At 37.2% G+C, this 21,832-nt stretch overlaps 2 protein-coding genes across 2 annotated transcripts in view; both read left to right on the top strand.

Moving 5' to 3' along the window:
- LOC107717944 (unconventional myosin-VIIa-like) overlaps positions 1–13,322 on the top strand; it is a 27,327-nt gene extending 14,005 nt beyond the window's left edge. Inside the window, exons 26-48 of the mRNA XM_016524849.1 lie at positions 1,474–1,631; positions 1,719–1,845; positions 1,956–2,075; positions 2,429–2,602; positions 2,694–2,921; positions 3,621–3,788; positions 3,892–4,009; positions 4,959–5,085; positions 5,241–5,395; positions 5,499–5,680; positions 5,825–5,943; positions 6,058–6,212; positions 6,485–6,638; positions 8,548–8,703; positions 9,535–9,640; positions 9,907–10,020; positions 10,288–10,375; positions 10,871–10,980; positions 11,088–11,273; positions 11,372–11,488; positions 11,902–11,985; positions 12,176–12,295; positions 12,861–13,322. Of these exons, the coding sequence (XP_016380335.1) occupies positions 1,474–1,631; positions 1,719–1,845; positions 1,956–2,075; positions 2,429–2,602; positions 2,694–2,921; positions 3,621–3,788; positions 3,892–4,009; positions 4,959–5,085; positions 5,241–5,395; positions 5,499–5,680; positions 5,825–5,943; positions 6,058–6,212; positions 6,485–6,638; positions 8,548–8,703; positions 9,535–9,640; positions 9,907–10,020; positions 10,288–10,375; positions 10,871–10,980; positions 11,088–11,273; positions 11,372–11,488; positions 11,902–11,985; positions 12,176–12,295; positions 12,861–12,950 (3,156 nt within the window). The 3' untranslated portion in view covers positions 12,951–13,322. The remainder of the gene's footprint in view (positions 1–1,473; positions 1,632–1,718; positions 1,846–1,955; positions 2,076–2,428; positions 2,603–2,693; positions 2,922–3,620; positions 3,789–3,891; positions 4,010–4,958; positions 5,086–5,240; positions 5,396–5,498; positions 5,681–5,824; positions 5,944–6,057; positions 6,213–6,484; positions 6,639–8,547; positions 8,704–9,534; positions 9,641–9,906; positions 10,021–10,287; positions 10,376–10,870; positions 10,981–11,087; positions 11,274–11,371; positions 11,489–11,901; positions 11,986–12,175; positions 12,296–12,860) is intronic.
- Positions 13,323–14,470: 1,148 nt separating this feature from the next.
- On the top strand, positions 14,471–20,561 carry LOC107717943 (uracil nucleotide/cysteinyl leukotriene receptor-like). Its single transcript, XM_016524848.1, has 2 exons — positions 14,471–14,519; positions 19,093–20,561. The coding sequence occupies exon 2, from the start codon at positions 19,101–19,103 to the stop codon at positions 20,118–20,120; it is 1,020 nt and encodes a 339-aa protein (XP_016380334.1). The 5' UTR covers positions 14,471–14,519; positions 19,093–19,100; the 3' UTR covers positions 20,121–20,561.
- The last annotated feature ends 1,271 nt before the right edge of the window (positions 20,562–21,832 follow it).

The raw sequence follows: 21,832 nt of genomic DNA, 5'->3' as shown, positions 1-21,832 counted from the left end.
AGTGTTTTTGGTGGGGGGGGGGGGGGGTCTTTTTACAGTACCATTAGTACTAATTCATATCTACCCGCTTGTAGTCAACCACTTTTAAACGCTCCTGTATGTGTCTTGTGCACGCTCTGGTTTCGAATTACAAAACCAGAGCGTTTATTTTTTATTTTATTTAGTTTATTTACGTGTTTTTGCAGCGTTGAGTATTGTAGCCAATCACAGGCATCTCTGTTGAAAGCAATGGCCAGTCAAAGGTGTTTTCTGTAGGTTAATCAGAAGAATCCCCTCTGAACTAATTTTTGTTTTCGTAAGTTTACGGAGTTCTACACGCTTGCAGATCTACCTAATATAATCAGAGAGAGAAAAAACGCATACACACGGTGTAAATAAGAGAATTGATTGTGTAGTTAGTGATTGATTTATCAGGAGTTTTCGCTTGAGTAAGCTCGGTCAGTTGTGCTATAAGAGCTTTGCTCCATTTCTCTAGACTACATAATCTTTCAAACGACCTTGTATGTTTTTGTGTGCACGCTCTGGTTTCGAATTACAAAACCAGAGCGTTTATTTATTTATTTTTTTTTGTTTATTTACGTGTTTTTGCAGCGTTGAGTATTGTAGCCAATCACAGGCATCTCTGTTGAAAGCAATGGCCAGTCAAAGGTGTTTTCTGTAGGTTAATCAGAAGAATCTCCTCTGAACTAATTTTTGTTTTCGTAAGTTTACGGAGTTCTACACGCTTGCAGATCTACCTAATATAATCAGAGAGAGAAAAAACGCATACACACGGTGTAAATAAGAGAATTGATTGTGTAGTTAGTGATTGATTTATCAGGAGTTTTCGCTTGAGTAAGCTCGGTCAGTTGTGCTATAAGAGCTTTGCTCCATTTCTCTAGAATCTCTACATAATCCATTGACAATTTGAAGAAAAGTTTTGTTTGTCTAAGAGGACCCGAATGTCCACGTATACTGTTTCAAGAGTGACAAACGTGAGTGTAAAAAAAAAAATCAACGAGTGAATCCACTAAATTGTTCCATCAGTCATTGTTATGATTGACAGTGAAAACTGCCCTGGGCGGAACGATATATCTGACAAACCGATGTCAAAAATAGACCTGTGCATTAAGTGATGCAGAGTAAATTCAGAGTAACAAAACTATAACAGCAACAAGTCTGTGCTGGCTGAATATATTTAGCAGCTTCTACAGTTAAAACACTTTTTTAGATGTGTCCTTCTAAAGGCAATGTTTAAAAAAATGTAGTTCTTAAATTAAATATAAAAATACTTTAAAATATTTAATGCATTATTGTACTTGCTATACTACTTCAGTACAGTTCAAAAATATATATTTTTTTGGGTTGTGTGTCTTTGTCACCTTTTTCACCCATGATGAGTTTGCATCCCTGATTATTACAACATATCTTAAATGCAACAAACAGATGAATGATTTATAATCTTTATAATTCCCATAAACTCTTCATGTAAAGGCAGAGGATGGGACTGAAGTTTCCAAACATCCCACTGTGCAAACTATTAGTGAAGAAGATGAAATGAACACAGACGGACTCACCCTGGACCGGCCAATGACATCTCTTGAAAAGTTGCATATCATTGTTGGATATGCCATTGTCAGACGTGACCTCAGGTTGTTAATTATTTCAAACCATAAGTCATCTATTGCTTAGTGGTCAGATGTTTCTGCTTCTAAGTCTTTAATATCTTTCATTGTTAGGGATGAAATCTACTGCCAGATCTGTAAGCAGCTCCAAGAGAACTCAAACCGTGGTAGCTTCTTCCGTGGCTGGATCCTCCTGTGCATCTGTTTGGGCATTTTTCCTCCTACCGAGCGCTTCATCAAGGTGAATAAAGGACCGTCTTCCTTATTAAACTCTTTGATGCATGATTTGACTATTTCTTTATGGGGTAATACATTGTGTAGTCCTGAATGTGTCGTCTCATCTCCTCACAGTACCTGAAAAGTTTTCTTCGTTTTGGTCCTGTGGGATACGCGCCTTACTGCGCCGACCGACTGAGGCGCACTGTTGCCAGTGGAGTGCGTGGAGAGCCTCCCTGCTGGCTGGAGCTCCAGGTAAAGACATTTATGCCCCATTAACAAATACAGTGTTTTTGGACTGAACAACCTGCCATAGCTTTTCAAAATCGTTGCTGCTAACAATGAAGGATTTGTAAATAATGCTTTCAGGAGATGGATCATGTGTGTTCCAGTGTCTCCAATGCTACTGCTCATTTAGATACAATGAAACGCTTCTGAATATTGTCATAATGATGGGCAGCTCATTGAAAGTAATGACTTCTGTTGCATTGTTGCTGTAAATTGCTGTATGTGTGAAACCCCTTTGGTCTTTATTCTCCTATGGTCCAGTAACTACCATCTACCATAGATTTGAAACTATAATTCATGCCCTCACTGTTTAATCACAGGCCACCAAGTCCAAGAAACCCATTGTCATCTCAGTAACTATGATGGATGGCAGGACTATCAGTTTGCCTGTAGATTCTGCCTCCACATCTAAAGAGGTCTGCCAAATGCTCTCACAGAAAGTCAAACTTCAGGACACATTTGGCTTCTCACTTTACGTAGCTTTATATGACAAGGTATGAAGCATTCGCACTGGAATTAAGAGTTTGAGTCAGATTTTCCATATTATTAGAATTTAAGACATGGTATTGTGCTCCCTCTTTTTAGGTGTGGTCCCTAGGTAGTGGCCGTGAGCATGTGATGGATGCCATCTCTCAGTGTGAGCAGGAAGTGAAGAGGAAGGGTGGGCAGGAGCAACATGCCCCTTGGCGTCTTTTCTTCCGTAAAGAGATCTTCACACCTTGGCATGACTGCAGCCAGGATAACGTCAGCACAGACATTATCTACAGACAGGTCATCAGAGGCCTGAAATATGGAGAATACCAGTGTGAGAAGGTGTGCTTAAGACCATTTTTAGTATCAGTTGACCCAAAAGTGAAAATTCTGTCATCATTTACTCCCCCTCATGTCATTCAAAACTTGTATGACTTCCTGTCTTCTGTGGAACACAAAAGAAGGTATTTTGAAGAATGATGTCAACCAAATGATTTCGAGTCCCATTGACTTCAATAGATTTATTGACTATTTATTGACAAGAGAAAAATACTATTGAAGTCAATAGGACCCGAAACCGTTTGGTTACCAACATTCTTCAAAATACCTTCTTTTGTGTTCCACAGAAGAAAGAAAGTCATACAGGTTTGGAATGACTTCAGGGATAATAAATGTTGACAGAATTTTCATTTTGGGTGGACTATGCCTTTAATTTATTTATTTGTACTTATTTTTTGGCAGTTATCTCAGTTTTTTAAAGGTGCATTCAGTGAATTTTCATATGTTGTGCTGATTAAAACGGCAGTCGTCATGGACTTCAGCATCAAGCCAATTTAATAGTTTCCCGTTACCAATGCCATTGTAGAATTGTTTTATTCATAGTCAGCCATGATTACTTTATCCAGTGGGTGAAAGAGTTCAATAAAAGGGGTTATTGAGAGAAAATGAGTAATTTTTTGCTGATCATGTGATCTTATCCCACAGTAGGGGACCACATCATGTCATTCATTCTATGGCATTTCACCTTTGTGTTTGTATCAGGAGGAAGACACTGTTGCGCTTGCAGCAAAACACTTCTATGTGCAGTTTGGATCAGACATGAGTATGGAGAATACTAGAACTGTAGTTAAGGAGTGCATTAACTCCAAACTACTGGAGGCCAAGTCAGAAGAAAAGTGGACCCAGATGGTCAACACAGCATATGCGCAGGTACAGATGTTTCTATTATTGCTTATGTTAAAATAAACGTAATAAAGCTTTCCACCTGTTTGAAAGTCAAAGCATTTTACAAGCATTGGTTTCTTTTTGTTAGGGCCCATTAATAAACACTCGGACCAAGTCTGATAAAGTCAAAGCAGAGGTGGTTGACTATGCTCGTCAAAAGTGGCCAATGCTCTTCTCCAAGTTTTTTGAAGTTGCCAAGTTATCTGGTGTGTACTACATGCTAAGATGAGTATTACACTACTGTTCAAAATTTGGGTTCAGTAAGATTTTTGAAAGAAATTAGTACTTTAAATACTTTTAACTATAAAAAATGACAGAAAAGACAATTATAATGTTACAAAATGTTTTTACAAAAGATCTCTAAATAAATGTTTATTTGAACTTTCTATTCATCAGAGAATCCTGAAAAAATGGTTTCAAAGCAGCATATTGGTTTTCAGCATTTATAATAATATAAAATGTTTCTTGAGCACCAAATCAGCATATTAGAATGATTTCTGAAGTATCATGTGACACTGAAGACTGGAATAATGGCTGCTGAAAAGCAGCTTTGCCGTCACAGGAATAAATGACATTTTACAATAAATTAAAATATAAAAGTTATTTTAAAGGGATAGTTCAGCCAAAAATGAAAATTCTGTCATTAATTACTCACCCTCATGTCATTCCAAACCCGTAAGACCATTCATATACACAAAAAGTATTCTTGTAGCTTCAGAAAATTACGGTTGAACCACTGATGTCACATGGACTATTTTAACAATGTCCTTACTACCTTTCTGGTCCTTGAACGTGGTAGTTATGTTACAGTCTATGCAGGGTCAGACAGCTCTCGGATTTCATCAAAAATATCTTAATTTGTGTTCCGAAGATGAACAAAGGTCTTACAGGTTTGGAATGACATGAGGGTGAGTAATTAATGACAGAATTTTCATTTTTGGGTGAACTATCCCTTTAAATTGTAATAATATTTCACAATGTTACTGTCAAATCAAATATCAAATGCAGGCTTGATGAGAAAAAGAGAGCCCCAAATTTTCTGAACAGTAATGTACATTGCAAATTACATAATTTCCATAGTTAATGCAGAAGAATATGAGCAAAAACTTAATAAAATTTGATAAACTAGATTAAATTTGTAATTTCAATATTCAGGTCCTTCTCTACCAAAGAGCAAGTTCATCTTTGCCATTAATTCAATGGGAATAACATTCCTAGATGAACGAGAAAAGAATCTCCTGGTGCTGTCTTACCCAGAGCTCACCGGGGTCAATGCTATCAGGTGAGTTGGACACCAGTTAATGTTTGTCGACTTTGTATCAAGTTGTCTTGTCATTCACAAGGTTAAAATATGATATTTTTAATTAAATAAATATAAGTGATACCTTCCCAGAAAGATGTAAATTCCCTATATTCTCCCTGCATCGTCTCCTCCAGAGAAAGGAAATGTGTGTGTTTGCTGACTCTGAAAGGAGACTTCACACTGAATGCAATCACGGCCACTGACATCTCAGATCTGGTAGCCATGTTCCTGGCAGGCCTGATACAACGTTCACAATATGCTGTGACCCTACAGGAGGTTAACAGACAAGGTCAGAAGAGGAAATATGCTGTATACATTTTTTATTTGATTGTTCATGATCTATGATTTGACTTGTTTTTGTCTAATGAAAAATGGTTTGGATGTTTTTCAAGATGATAAAACATTTCTCAGCTTCAAGAAGGCAGAGCTCATCTACCTCATTAAGGATGATGAGTTTTCTGTTGCCCGCGGCTGGTTGAAGGGTAAGAATGAGCGGACAGGAGAAATTGGCGCAGTCCCTGCAGATGCTGTCTTGATTCTTCCAACTCTTACGAAGCCAACAAATGAAGTCCTGGTGAGAACTTGAATATGCTTTTTTTTGTGCTTTTCAATGGAGCTCTAAGTTCTTTAGATCTGTAAATGTCTATATATTATGGAATATTTGTCATAGTTGTGTTGATAGCTAATGCATTCTGACTTTTTGTTCTGTTTTTTTTAGAGCCTGATCAGCTTGTCTCCAGATCAGAGAAAGACCATCATAGACAACTCTGTAAAAGGAACCATCACTGAAAGAGTGGCTCCTTCAACTCTAAAAGATTTCTCTGTTGATTATTTCAGGTACTTGCAGCAAATTTTGGACCACATCATTATTGCTCTTATTTAAAACATACTAAACTCTTAAGCGTTTCAGAAGCGAACATGAATGACCTGTTGTTTTTGTCATTGTCACAGGCAGCCCATCAAAGATGTGAACAGACAGGTGATCTCTAAGAATGCAGCACCTGAGAGGCTGTGGGCCAACTCCAGAGAACCCATCAGACAGCCCCTGCTAAAGAGACTGGTGGGCAATCCAGATTTAAGCCCACTAGCCTGCAATGCCTTCACTGATATCCTTTGCCACACATATTTAAGCCTTTATCATTTATTGCACTCATATCTTTGAACATTGCTTATTGCTAAAGTAGCAGTTGAGCCCTTTTATTTACCTAATTCATATCTAAATGTAGTAATGCATAAAGCTGTAGAACATGGCAGCTGTTGTAGTTTGATGTAGGGTTACATAAGCACTGATCCATAAGTAAAACTTACCAGCTAACCTGGTTATCCAGGTAGGATACGACCCAGGAAAGTGCTGATTCCTTGACTAAATGGTGTGCACCTGTTCTGAAGTACATGGGTGACTACCCAACTAGACAGGTCCAGAGCCCCCTGGAACTCACAGACCAGATCTTTGGCCCACCTACAGGAAATGAGGAGCTCAGAGATGAGATCTACTGTCAGATCATGAAACAAATGACCAGCAATAACAACCGGTAAACAGCATTACATGCTCAAAGTCAATACTGCATTGCCTATTGAATGCCTGTACACTACCACAAAAGTTTGGGGTCTGTAAAATATTTCATGTTTTTGAAAGAAGTCTCTTATGCTCACCAAGTCTGCATTTATTTAACAGAAATCCAGTTGAAAAAAAAATATTAATTTTACTCCAGTCTTCAGTGTCACATGATTCTTCAGAATCATTATAATATGCTGATTTGGTTTTCAAAAAACATATTTTTTATAATAGACTATGATGCAATTTTCAGGATTCTTCGATGCATAGGAAGTTCAAAAGAACAACAGTAATCTTTTATAACATTATATAATATGTAAGATGTATTTTATTCATATTTTATTAACATTATACATTATTTACTGTCACTTTTGATCAATTTAATGCGTTTTTGTGGAATAGAAGTATAATTTTTTTTTTTTTTTAATTCTGACCCCAGACTTTTGAATGGTAATGCACATGCAAGCAATAAATAAGCGTAATATCTAGTGCTGTCAAATAATTAATCATATCCAAAATAAAAGTTTTTGTTTACATAATATATGTGTGTGTATTGTGTCTATTTATGAATATATAAATACACACACATACAGCATATATTTGGAAAATAATTACATGTATATATTTATATTCATATAATTTATATCATATATAAATATATTTAATATATAAACGTAACATTTTTCTTAATAATATACACAAACATTTTTCTATATAAATACACACACATGCATGTATATATATACATGCATGTGTGTGTATTTATATATTCATAATAAATATACACAGTACACACATATATATTATGTAAACAAAATCTTTTATTTTTGGATGCGATTAATCGCGATTAATCGTTTGACACCACTAGAATATCTGTTGAAATCATAATCACTTGTGAACTTGATACAAAGATGTGACAGAGGCACAGTTTCTCAATAGTTCTGTACAGTTCTGTACATTGTAGTTGCACCAAAGTCAGCTTGCCCTTAATAACAGTGAGGGGGAACTATGCAACCTTTAACCTCTTTATCCATCAGTGTTCTTTTTCTTTTAATAAGCTTCTTCTTTTATAAGTTTGATCATTTAACCAGCTTATAGGTCTAGAAGCTTTAGATCACTGGTATACAGTTAGTTTCAAGACATTCAGTCTTTAAATTTCCTTTTCAGCACAGGACCAAACAATCATACTTTACAGAGTTTCAGGTGCCAATATGTTTTATCATTATGAAATTAAATAAGCAATGGGCATTTCAGAAAAAAAAAAACATTGTAAACTTTCTTGTAAGAAACCATAAACCATATAAAACTTAGAAGAGACTGTGAGGGGGAACTATGCAACCTTTAACCTCTTTATCCATCAGTGTTCTTTTTCTTTTAATAAGCTTCTTCTTTTATAAGTTTGATCATTTAACCAGCTTATAGGTCTAGAAGCTTTAGATCACTGGTATACAGTTAGTTTCAAGACATTCAGTCTTTAAATTTCCTTTTCAGCATTGGACCACACAATCATACTTTACAGAGTTTCAGGTGCCAATATGTTTTACCATTATGAAATTAAATAAGCAATGGGCATTTCAGAAAAAAAAAACATTGTAAACTTTCGTGTTAGAAACCATTAAACCATATAAAACTTAGAAGAGACTACATAAATTAATAATAATTGAAATTAATTCAATTTAGCGATTCGTCAGAGTCAACAAGCAGCAGGTTCATTGAACTGATTCATTGATTCACTTTTAGACATTAGATAATCTGTGAAACATGCAGTTTATGGTATATATGCCATTTCAGATGCTATGTTTATAATTACATTAGTTTATAATAAAATACATAACTGTTACGTTATTATGGTAAGTTAACTTGTATAAATGTTCTTTCTCAATCAGGTACAGTGTGGAGCAGGGCTGGCAGCTGCTGTGGCTGTGCTGTGGTCTCTTTCCTCCCAGTAACTCTCTGCTGAAACATGCTCAGCGTTTCATTGAGACACGCAAACGAGAGCCATTGGCCACAGACTGCCTCCAGAGACTGCAAGGGGCTCGGAGGTATGTCCAATATTCCACAAGCGCATTTTATTTCAACCCAAACTTTTATCATTACAAATGAAATCACATTGCTTTATGGGTATAACAACAGGAAGAAATGCAACGAATGAACAGACTTCATGAATTGATCATACATTCCTAAGCTTTACTATCATGTGAGTTCAGTTATAGAATCACTAAAAGCTAATGTTTAAGTCACTGTATAAGAGCTTATGAGAATAAAGCCTGTATTGTTTTTTACTCTTTGAACTTTGGCTGGCTTACCTGAAAGCCATAACCTATTGGAGCTCATCTCAAACAGCATGTGTGTTATATTACTGGACTGATATACTGTAAAGCATGACTAGATAAACACCCTGTTAGCAGACGATAACAGTTTAACATGTTAACACAAGCTTGGCTTATTTACATGTTCTAAAACAACTTTGCATATCATAGCCACTTAACACAGTTGCTTTTATATTTAATATAATTTAATCAAAAATGATTGTTTCTAGGTACTAGTAAATCGGTCTTTTAAAATCACACACCGTTTCACACTATTAGCGCAGCAACACCTCTCCTTTTAGCACGCTAACCTTTGCCAGACTGGTGCAATGCCAGGAAAGTGTCAGCACTGAGTGATAGGATAGTACAGAATTTACAGCGGCTTCATCTGCTACTGCAACTGTTCAAAGACTTCCACATTTGGGAAACGCTACTGTAGCACTATAGTTGAAATTATAGTGAGTCCACAAGCTGGGTCGCAGATGATGAGAACTGCATTGTTGATTTGGTGTGATAGTATGTTTACTGTGTGTAAGATGAGATTTGTCATTGTTTTTGTGCTAGAATGGAGCCCAGAAAGCTTCCACCTCACCAGGTGGAGGTTGATGCAATTCAGCAGAACAGCACCCAGATCTTCCACAAAATTCAGTTCCCCAATGACACTCAAGAGGTAATGCAACACACAGTACATGGATCAACAAATTTTTTTCTGCTCCCCAGTCAGGCACTAGTGCAGCATAATTTTTTTAGCCCTACAATAGTAGTTTGCGCCTCAATAACTTTTATAATGTTAAAAATGTTGAAAATAATAGCAGTTGAATAAACATGAAATCTACAGTCAATTTGCTGCCAATGCAAGTCATGCATTTTATTCATGGAATATGATTCTAGTGTCCCTGAAAAGTTTTTTTTTTGTTTTCTCGCACTTCTGGACAGAATTTTGAGGTGGCATCCAACACCAAGATAAAGGACCTGGTCCGGACCATTGCTAATAAACTTATGTTGTCCTCAGCTGAAGGTTTCAGCATCTTTGTGAAAACTCCTGATAAGGTTTGTACCCCGGTTACCATGATTTATATTTAACAGTCATGGCTGTAAACACATATTCAGGATCCTAAACCAATAGTTTAAGAACTGACCTTTTAAAAATCATATATTGTTATATCTTAGTCTGATTATTGGGAGAGACATTGCCTCCTCAATGTCTACAGTGGTTACAGCTCTGCCAATGATCCCATGTCATGTCCTTTCATTTTTTCGTGTTCATTTTTACATAACCTTTGTCTGTATATTAATCTAGCATTTTCTTTCTGTCAGGTTCTGAGTCTGAATGAAACTGACTACTTCTTTGACAGCCTGAGACAGATTACTGACTGGTCCAGGAGAGCAAAGAGAGTGAATCAGGGTAAGATTGATAACTTTATTAGGTGTTTTTAATCTTTAGATCACTGATTGAGGGAATGTTTACATGACACCATTTTCAGCTAAAAACTTTATGCGTTTTCGCTGTTCATGTACACAACAGTGGTGTTTTGGGGGTTCGAAATGCAAGTTTTTGTAAACGATTCTGTTGTCGTCTCTGTGTAAACTAAAAAAAAATTGTGAATTTGTGAAAATAGTGACATGTTTAGTCTATATGTATGTGCGCAGGCTTGTGGTGTTTCTTTACAAAGTTACATCGCCAACTACTGGCCTGGCATGCATAATACAGTGTTTGTAGACATTTGCGTGGCTCCGTGTGAACGGGGATTGTTTTGACAACATTGTCGTTTGTACCCTTTAGTACTTTGTTGTCGTGTAAACGTACCCTAAAAGGAACAAGTTTGAGTCAGTCACCATTTTTACATAGTTAAGTCAAATTTTTAAAAAAAACTGCTGTTGCTTATACTGTTTTAAACAGCGGGTGGTCCAGTGAATGTGTCCTACACGGTTTTCTTTATGAGAAAACTATGGTTCAACATTATCCCTGGTAGAGATGTGGAGGCGGATCTCATCTTCCATTATCCACAGGTACTGGCAATCTGTGCTGCGTTCTTTAAAAAGTTTGGAAAATTTTCCATATAGCTTCCCTGAAAGCATTGAAGAAAATATTTTTCCATATTTCTCACACTATCTAGGAGTTGCCCAAGTACTTGAGAGGTTATCATCGTAGTACCAAAGAAGAAATGGTGATGCTAGGCGCTCTACTCTTCAGGATGAAAGTGGACAATGATAAAACTCAGTTTCCCATGATTCCTAGGATGCTGAAAGACCTGGTGCCTAATGACCAGCTTAAAGCCATGTCTGCTGATGAATGGAAAAAGGTCAGTTCCAGTGCACTGCACTGCATTCTGTGCATTGTTAATGTATAAGTAATATTATGCTTCTGAAGTGTTTCTTATTCATAACCATTTTCCAACAGCACATTTTTGCTGAGTACAACAAGCAAACTGGCACGACTGTGGAACAGGCAGTGATTGGCTTTTTAAAGATTGTCTACAAATGGCCCACATTTGGCTGTGCCTTTTTTGATGTGAAAGTAAGCAATTCGAGTCTGCAGCACAATAATATTTTTGCTAATATTACTTAAAGGGGTCATATGATGCGATTTTCTCGTCGCTCCGGCCGGACACGGCATCAACAGTATGGTAAGGGCCGTAACATTTCCGACACACGCTTGAGGTATTCAGCCAATCACAGTGCACTGGATAGCTGGCCAATCACAGCACACCTCGCTTTTCAGACCGATGAGCTTTGTAAAAATCGACGCGTTTCAAAAAGGTGGGGCATAAACAATAATGTACAGTATGTGGAAAATAATGTGTTTTTTAAACTTTAAACCGCATAAACACATTTCATTACACCAAATACACAAAATAATGTTCTTTTTAGCAGCATCATATGACCCCTTTAAAAAAAAAAAAAATTATAAAATGATTCTTGATATTACAGCAAACATCAGAGCCCAATTTCCCTGACATTGTGAGGATTGCCATTAGCAAACAGGGCGTCACTGTCATTCACCCCAAAACAAAGGTATCATCAATTGATAACTCTTTTTGAACAAGCTTTTTTGTCTCACTTTAACTGCTTATCATGTGTTTCCCTATGCAACATTTGTATAACACCTCAGATGAGTGTTCCTGTAAGCTTGAATATGAAATTACAATGTCTACTTAAAATATGAATCATGTACTGTATCGTAACTCTGTTACACTGTTTTAAGGACATTCTGGCAGTGCATCCATATAACAAAATTGCAAACTGGTGCAGTGGAAGCACATACTTCCACATGACTGTAGGAAACCTTGTCAGAGGGAACAAAATCCTGTGTGAAACTTCCCTGGTAAGTGACACAGATGTGGCTTTTTCTGGTCTTCAGTGTCACATGATACTTCAAAACTGTTTCTATTATGCTGATTTGGTGCTCAAGAAACGTTTCTTATTATTATCAATGTTTTTGTTCCTTAATATTTTTGTGGAAACCATGATACACTACAATTTAAAAGTGTGAGGTAAGTAAGATTAAAGTAGAAGAAAAAATGAAAAATGATTTAGCAGCAAAACCTGTTTACAATATTGAATCAGCACATTAGAATGATTTCTGAAGCATCATGTGACACTGGAGACGGTAGTAATGGTGGCTGATAATTAAAATAGAAATTGTTATAAAAATATAATTTTTATATTGTTATAAAAATTTCTATAAAAATTAAGAAATTTTATTGTAACAATATACAGTACCAGTAGTGTGTTTGTGTGTGATGTGTGTATATATATATATATATATATACAATTATTATATAATGTTATATATATAATTTCATATATATTTATATATAAGATTTTTGCCATTTGAAGTATAATTTTTCAGATCTTAAAATAATAGAATTTTATCCTGTGTTTATAAGGGCTATAAAATTGATGACCTGCTGACTTCCTACGTCAACATGTATCTTAATGAGAAGAGAGGACAAAGACGGAATCAACACTTTGACTAAAAATAACAGACCAGCAATGACTTTACTGTGCCTTTCTTTTAAAGATGCATTCACATATACAAACACACATTCACATATAAAAACACAACCAATGGGAAATGTTAAAAATAACATGAATTTATCAAACTAAATAATGGTGTGGATTTATTGTTCAATGTGATATACTATATATACTGCAAAATGTGATGCCAACTGTTGTGATAAAGATTTAAAGCTGTTTTTCCTCAATATGTTGCCAGAATGTGAAGACTGTAATTTCAGTCAGATTACTGGTTGACCAATATTAAATGATATAAATGAATCATTACAGTCAGTGGATCATATTATTGGTGCATTTGAGTGAAATTGCCAAATAAATGACTATGAGGTGTAACTCGCAGCATTGTACATTGTGATTATTTGCCATAGAGCTCAATGTTTTCTGCGTGTTTTCAAAAAGGGAATTCCATAAGCCTTATGCTTATGTTGTTTTGTCCGGTTTAAAAGCAAACTGTTTTAGCTCTTGAATCTGACAGAAGATGGGTTTTTCTCTGGTTAACAATCATGGTACACTGTGCTTTGCCCCCAGGGCAACAAAGTCTCGAGGGGCAGCATATAATGAGGCTTGAAGACATCCCAATTAAGACTCACAAGTATTGGCACTGTATTATTTAGCCTATTCTGGTAAAATAGTGGGATAGTGGGCTCATTCAGTAAAGCGAACTATATTAGCATATCATTGAAGACGGGCCCAGACAGAAGAAAAAGAGATGATGTATGTCCTACACAGCTGTGATCTTCCAGAATGAAAGACAGATTATAGCTCTTGCTGTTCACTCGGGGCTCCACATCTGTCTGAGGATCACGTGCCCTTATTTTTGCCCTCTGCTGCTCCAATGTATGATGCCCCAACAGTCCACAGCAGGGACCCAAGAAACAAGGACCCCAGTCTGTTATTCTCTGTCCTGCTCGCCTTGTGATTTCAACTCCGATTTCTTCTCACTCATTCTCTGAGTTCCAAGGGGCCTCGTCTGTCTGGCTTTCCACAGTCTACAATGGATAATCTCTAGTCTTTATTCATAAACTGCCCCATTAAATGCTCAGTTCATCTTCTGTTTATTGATATGGTTGAAGGAGGGGGGTTTCGGAGTGGCGGGGGGGTTTGTAACCTAAAGGCACGCTAGTCCCCGTTGCTATGATCCCCCACCGGCTCCACATTGCGAGCAAGGAATGCCATTATTTTCCCCCTGTCGAAATGTGCCGCTTCTTCTGATTCGGGTTATTGTGGAGCACACAAGTGGCCCTCAGAAGAAAATAGCATTGCAAAGAAAGGCTGAGGTCAAGGGTCACATTAGAGCCTTCCCATCGCGAACCGCGTTTTCGTGATCAAATTTGTTGGCGACACAAAAAGAGCCACAGTATCGTATCTCAAACACAGCTCAGCCTGAGAGAGTAGTCTCTCGACTCCATTAAACTCCACTGCCGCGCAACAGAAGCTCTCGCGTAAGAAAGCACAGGCAGCAGAACTCTCTCCTCTGCTCTGCTCAACTCCTTCACTACTGCACTGGCTGTTGAGGGATCAACGCTCTGGTGAGTCTCTCATTGACTTCATTGACTTTCTCTCAGTGTCTGCTGTCTGTCTCAATTGAAACTAGTTTGCATTTTAATTGTTTATATTTGTATAGAAACATTAGAATGGCCATATTTTGTTTTCCTAGTTTAAGTGCAAGCCATTTAATCTATTTATTTTATGTACTTTTATTTTTGATTGAAATGTTTTTTATATATTTTTTTAATAAAATGACTGCATTGTTTACCTAGTTTACATGCATGTCATTTAAACCATTTTTATGCACTTTTTTTCTATACTGTTTTTATTCAAAGTAATGCCATTTAAGCTATTATTTTTTATGTAATTTTCTAGGCTTTTCTGCAAAACGTAAAGCAACTATGTAACAAAACATATTACTTTTTTTAATGATCATATTGTATTTTACTAGTTTATGTGCATGTCATTTTAATTATGTACTTTTTATTGCATATATATTTTATGAGGTGAGTTTATTGGTTAGAGGAGAAAGTCTTTAAAAGGTCATTTTAGAACTGCATTATAAAGTAAAAGGTTTAGGATTAGTTGGCCAAGATTTGCTTTGCTTAAATGAGCAAGTAAGTCAAAATCACTTCAGGGAATCAGATATAAAATATTTAATAAATGTAAATTTTGCTCTGCATTTGTTTTCATGTGGTCATATTTTATGTATTTGTGTATTAATGTAAAAAAAAAGAGAGAAGGGTTTCCTATGGCTGTGTTTTACCTTAAGTTCTGGAAGCATGTAGGTTATCGCTGAGCTGCAGTTCAGCTTTGGTTAATCTGCAGTGTGCCTCACGCCTGTGATTACTTCTGCTTCTTTTGTGTGATGTGGTATAGGAGCATTAGTGTCACATTGCAACCCAAGCTTGACCCCGACTTATTTCTTACACAAAAGTGATTTTGTATTGTTGCCAGCCTGTGGAGAAGCCTTGTTCTTCAAGACTTTCGGGTTTGGAGCATGTTTTCCAAGTCGACCACGGAACACTTGGACTGGTGCTGCTGGATTATAGTTTTTCATTTGAAATTCTCATATATTTTCAGAGTAAATGTGTTTTTCCTGGACCACACGGTATAGTTTCATACCACACACCAGATAACCACCAGAACCTTTTATTAACATCTGGATTTCTCAATCGCTACTTTTTGTCTCTAAGCAGAGTTCAGGACAGTTTTTTGTTTTGTAGTTCTCCACTTTTATCTGTTTAAATTACTGGAGGGTTTGGCATTTTCTGGGACTTGAAGATTTTCCTCCCACTCTGTTACAAATCCTGCAGCACTTTCCTATGGCAGGATCTTGAGACACTCCTTTGTACACACCCAGTTTGTGTTTGTCTGTAGTGTTCTGAAAATATTGATGAAGAGTCTCCTTATTTTCCCAACTCCAGTGAGAGGATAATGTGAAATGTTTTTGTAGCATATTTTAGTCATGAAGAAAGACTCTTAGCGCTTAATACAAATGAAAAAAAAATATATTTTTTAACATCTTTCAGAGTAAGAGTATTCCAAATACTCTTATTCCAAATCTAAGTATTCCGAAGGGTGCATTTGGACTATCTGACAAATAAGAAAGAAAGTCATATTTTCCTACTTATTCCTTGAATACATATGAGTTTATTTAAAACAAATCTAAATGTATTCTTTAGTATTTATTTATTTACAAATTATGATTTATTAATTTATAAATATCATTTAAGTTTTGTGGGAGTTGCACCACATGACGTTGAAACCTGAACTACCCTGGGGTCCTCTTTTTTTTCTTTTTCTTTCATGTTCATGCTTATTTTTGCATGTTAGTTGCACCACATGAATATTATTTGGCAGACACAGGTGTTTTTTTTTTCATATTATTAAGTAGTGAAGCAGTTTTATTGAAGTATTAATCATTGTTTTATATATTTTTTTAAGATTATGGCAAAATATTTAATATATTCATATATTATTCATAGTTAATAAATTGAATGCAGATGCTTCATTCGGCCTGATTATTAATAGTGCAACTGTTATTGGATGGCGGGCTCGAATGAATGCCTCTTCCAAAAAGAGTTTGCTCACTGAATCTGAGGCAGGCTGCCCTGTGCTGCGCACACGCCAATGATTTGACAAAGCAGAATGCCACGAGGACAGCTGGCTCCGACTGTAAGCAGATAGCCGGGAGTGGCTCTGGTGTAGCCACCGGATGCACCAGCACCTTCATGCAGCGTAGCGTGTGTGGAGGTGCGATGAGTGTGTAGTCAACTGCTCCACAGGGACATCTGCTCAGACTCCTGAGACACAAATATCTGAATTACTGCCAAACACCGAGACAGCTGTAACACTCCCTCCCTCACTACTCAAAGTGCGCAGAGAGGAAAACATTTACTGCTGCTGGAATAAAAAGTGTTACTTGGTGTATCACTGCTGTGTCCTTTGCTCCTTTTATATATATATATATATAATTTTTCATTTTATTGTATTTTGTAATCCTGACAATACATCATGTCACTGAAATCATTTCGAAATGTATTGAAATGACAACCTTCTATTATGCAATATTCGTAATGATATTTCAAAAATATCACAAAGATAAAAAAAAAACTCCATTCTGTCAGCTACAGCTCTAGTAGTAACAGGTGAACTTCTCCCCTGCTTTGAACCTTTCTTAAAAAGGTCTTCAGCTTATCCCTGCAGATGCTTCATTCGGCCTGATTATTAATAGTGCAACTGTTATTGGATGGCGGGCTCGAATGAATGCCTCTTCCAAAAAGAGTTTGCTCACTGAATCTGAGGCAGGCTGCCCTGTGCTGCGCACACGCCAATGATTTGACAAAGCAGAATGCCACGAGGACAGCTGGCTCCGACTGTAAGCAGATAGCCGGGAGTGGCTCTGGTGTAGCCACCGGATGCACCAGCACCTTCATGCAGCGTAGCGTGTGTGGAGGTGCGATGAGTGTGTAGTCAACTGCTCCACAGGGACATCTGCTCAGACTCCTGAGACACAAATATCTGAATTACTGCCAAACACCGAGACAGCTGTAACACTCCCTCCCTCACTACTCAAAGTGCGCAGAGAGGAAAACATTTACTGCTGCTGGAATAAAAAGTGTTACTTGGTGTATCACTGCTGTGTCCTTTGCTCCTTTTTTGTAAACATGTTTTGACAACGGTCAACTTTGGAAGCATATTCCCAAAAGCAGATGTTTTTTATAACATCTTTTTGGGTTCTATCAAATTAACTTGAATGCAGCATAGGTTGGTTTGGATATGTAATGGAAGTGTGTGCCAAACATGGAAATTTTTGTTGATCTATCAATTTTAATGTGTTTTTACAAATTTGTATTATTTATAGCTTTAAATTATGCAGCCTGTTTAGGGGACCAGCTCTCTAGGGGCACCATCTCATACATACATACAAGCTTAATGTTTCTGTGGAACCTGCATATATATATATATATATATAGTCTTTACTGTCATGCCTATCAATTTAATCCATCTTAAAACCATCATAAAATTAGGACCTACAATAATGTACAGTATTTGAAAAATAATGTGTTTTTTGAACATTAAAGCATGTCAACATATTCTGTTACACCAAATGCACAAAATAATGATGAAAAGCATCATATGACCCCTTTAAAAACTGTGTGCGTGCGTGCGTGTTATGTCTTTCAATGTCATGTGGACCCTGGACCACAAAACCAGTCATAAGGGTTTAAATGAATAAGCAAGCTTTCCATTGATGTATGGTTATCATGATAGGACAATATTTGGCTGAGATACAACTATTTGAAAATCTGGAACCTGAGGGTGCAAAAAAAAATCTAAATATTGAAAAAAAGCTTTTAAAGTTGTCAACATTAAGTTCTTAGCAATGCATATTACTAATCAAAAATTAAGTTTTGATATATGTGACCCTGGACCACAAAACCAATCTTAAGTCGCTTGGTTATATTTTTAGCAATAGCCAAAAAAAACATTGTATGGGTCAAAATGATTGATTTTTCTTTTATGCCAAAAATCATTAGGATATTAAGTAAAGATCATGTTCCATGAAGATATTTTGTAAATTTCCTACCGTAAATATATCAAAACTTCATTTTTGATTAGTAATATGCATTGCTAAGAACTTCATTTGGTCAACTTTAAAGGCGATTTTCTCAATATTTAGATTGTTTTGCATACATCAATGGAAAGCTTATTTATTCAGCTTTCAGATGATGTATAAATCTCAATTTCAAAAAATTGACCCTTATGACTGGTTTTGTGAGATTTTCAAATAGTTGTATCTCGGCCAAATATTGTCCTATCCTAACAAATCAAAATTTTGAAAAATTGACCCTTATGACTGGTTTTGTGGTCCAGGAGCACATATTTACTGTAGGAAATGTACAAAATATCTTCATGATATATATATATATATGTGTGTGTGTGTGTGTGTGTATATATGGTTTTACATGTATTAATTGAATATTTACATAAATTCAAAAATAACATGGATAGAATTATTTTATATTAGCATTTATATTATCAGTTGATATTAGATTTTAATTAATTTAAACAATTAATAAAAATGTTTTTCTTTTCCTCTGTTTGCAGTTACAAAAATGGAGTCCCCCCTGACAGAACTTCCCACCTTGCTGTCCAATCAATCCATGGAGAGCTGTCCACCTGTGGACAATACAGTGGAGAACATGATCTTTGGATTCTACTACATCATAGTTTTCCTCCTGGCGCTGAACGGCAATAGCCTTGCCCTGTGGATCTTCGCCCGCCAGAGAGGCAACTCTTCTCCAGCCAACGTCTTCCTGCTTCATCTCGCTGTGGCCGACATGTTTTACGTCTTCGTTTTACCCCTCAGAGCCACTTATCATTTAACCGGGGGACACTGGCCATTTGGTGAAATCCCCTGCCGTCTTGCGGGCTTCTTCTTTTATGTCAACATGTACGCCAGCTTGTACTTCCTGGCCTGTGTTGCAGGCGATAGATACCTTGCTGTAGTACACGCCGTACATTCCCTTAAGGTCAGGCGCCCTCGCTACGCTCACATAGCCAGTTTTGCACTATGGGCTTTGGTGATAGTGTCTATGGCACCCCTACTGGTCACTAAGCAGACTGCAGAAGTCAATGGCTCTACTGTATGCTTGCAGCTATACAGAGAAAAGGCTTCACGGCGTGCGCTCATCTCTCTCGTCGTAGCCTTCACACCACCTTTTATTGCCACACTGTCTTGCTACCTGCTGATAGTGAACAGTCTGCGGAAAGGTTCAAGGCTGGAGCCAGCACTCAAACTCCGAGCTCTCCGCACCATTGGTCTGGTCATGCTCATCTACATAGTGTGTTTTTTGCCCTATCACTTAAGCCGTGCAACCTTCATCCTGGGTTACTCACACCCAGACCTATCCTGCCAAATCAAAAGAGGACTAGCCCTGGCTAACCGGCTTACTTCCTCTCTAACCTGCCTGAATGGGGCTTTGGATCCCCTGGTCTATCTGTTTGCGGCTGAGAAGTTCAGGGGAAGCGTTCGCAGGATTTTCTGCAGAGACAAGTCGGGGGGGTCCGGCGCTACAAGCGGGGACCTGAAAGGCACACATGAGAGCTCTCTGAGCGCAAAGTCTGAGTTCTGAGAAAGCACTTCAAATCGTACAGATGGTATGAATATTTTTCATTGGTTTTAGTGATTCGGCCTACACTTTCTGATAGTGTGGGGTCAGGTAAAGATCAGAAAGCCTTATGAAAACAACCATGTGATTTGGACATATTAAAACAACTGTATGTAAGTTTAAAGATCAGTTTTAAGTCACTTTGATGGTACACTGATTTCTAATAAGGTGAATGGCTTCTGTTTTTTTCCCCTAACGTCTGTTAGGAGTATATAAGTTTGGTGAGTGGGTACGAAGGCCGGTGTTCTGTCGATTTGTGCTACCCTGTCAGATTTTGCTACCTCGCATTAAAACAGTAGGTAGTACAATTCGACAACGATAAATGCTAACTGTCAAATTATGGTTTATTCATTTCTACACTTACCACAACCCTAAACCTACCCTTACAGTAATGCAAATACAGTAATTATGTGTTATATTCGCGGTTGTGGCTAGAAGGGATACAGCTACCGGAAACCAACAATAAATAATTTTTTGTACCTATTAGATTGTGTTTTATTAAAGTCTACACCTACCCCGACCCTAAACCTACCCTTACAGTAATACAGATACATTAAATATTGTTATTCAGCACGACAAAAAGGACGCAATATTGATGTGCGCATGCGCAGTAAGCCCTGGTAGGAAAATCTGACGGGTAGGATAAAATGTCAGGACACCGGATTGCCTTATAAATGCATTATTAATCACTTTTTATTGCCAATGTGTAAACGGCTTGTAACTACACTTAAAAGACATTCCCCGACTTCCTAGGCTGTCTATAAAAGCCTGTGGACTGATTTTTATGTAAAGGTCTCAGAACCTTTTTTACCGGAAATTAAAAGAATGTGACATTTACGCGCGCTCCCTAAAATTTTTTTTTCCGTGACACATTAAATAAAGGCTTATGTTCAGGTAGTGCTGAAAAAGAGCTATTCTGTATTGTTATGTCAATGTGTCATACAAAAAAGGGATTACTTCAAGCTAGTCTAAGTCTATAGTCTCGCTGTTATTTATGTTGCGTAGGTATTCATTTTGTTATTGAGAGGAAAGGCAAAGCGCTCACCACATTAACGTTACATATTCATCGCAACGTCGCTCTCAGCAGCGTGGACGGCGTCTGGACGTTCGTTGCAAAGGTATTTATAAACTTTTTTTGTCTGCAGTTCACTTAACAGTTGTACCGGTGAAGGTTTCCGAATTCTACATGCAGCCTCTTTAACTGTAGGGGCGCCAAAGTTGCAAAAATACACCAAGCTACATACAGTTGCTTTAAAGTGAAAGTTATTCGGGACGGTAGGCTTCAAGTGGCTGTTGCATATATCAGTCAGTTGCCAGAACGCAGTGGTCGGGTACTAAAGACTCCATCAAGGATCAAGAAGGCATAAATTGTGTATAAAACTGTGTGCTGCCTTTTAAAAATTAATGTTGTGTTTTTATTAGCATATTACCTGTTTGCTAATGACATGCTCTGACTTTGTAAACTTTGTGAGCACTTCCTTAGTGCACATTCTTAATGAAATCAGTGAGAAACTAATGCATTTCATACTTGGTGTCAAAACTACACATATAATCATTTTTAACGTCCCCAGGGGGATTTTCTCAGCAGCAGTTTTAACATTAAGTGACATGACATTTGACGCACAGATGCCATTGGCACATGCCACTATGCTCAGTGACACTTCCGGTGTACTTTC

The sequence above is a fragment of the Sinocyclocheilus rhinocerous genome, unplaced genomic scaffold (assembly GCF_001515625.1).
Source record: "Sinocyclocheilus rhinocerous isolate Xijiao unplaced genomic scaffold, SAMN03320098_v1.1 scaffold2558, whole genome shotgun sequence".
NCBI lineage: Eukaryota > Metazoa > Chordata > Actinopteri > Cypriniformes > Cyprinidae > Sinocyclocheilus > Sinocyclocheilus rhinocerous.
The sequence above is the reverse complement of the archived record's forward strand: the minus strand, read 5'-3'. Positions and strand labels throughout refer to the sequence as shown.

Excerpts from the sequence above, each read along its gene's own strand:
- LOC107717943 (XM_016524848.1), top strand. The coding sequence starts at position 19,101 with ATGGAGTCCCCCCTGACAGAACTTCCCACCTTGCTGTCCAATCAATCC.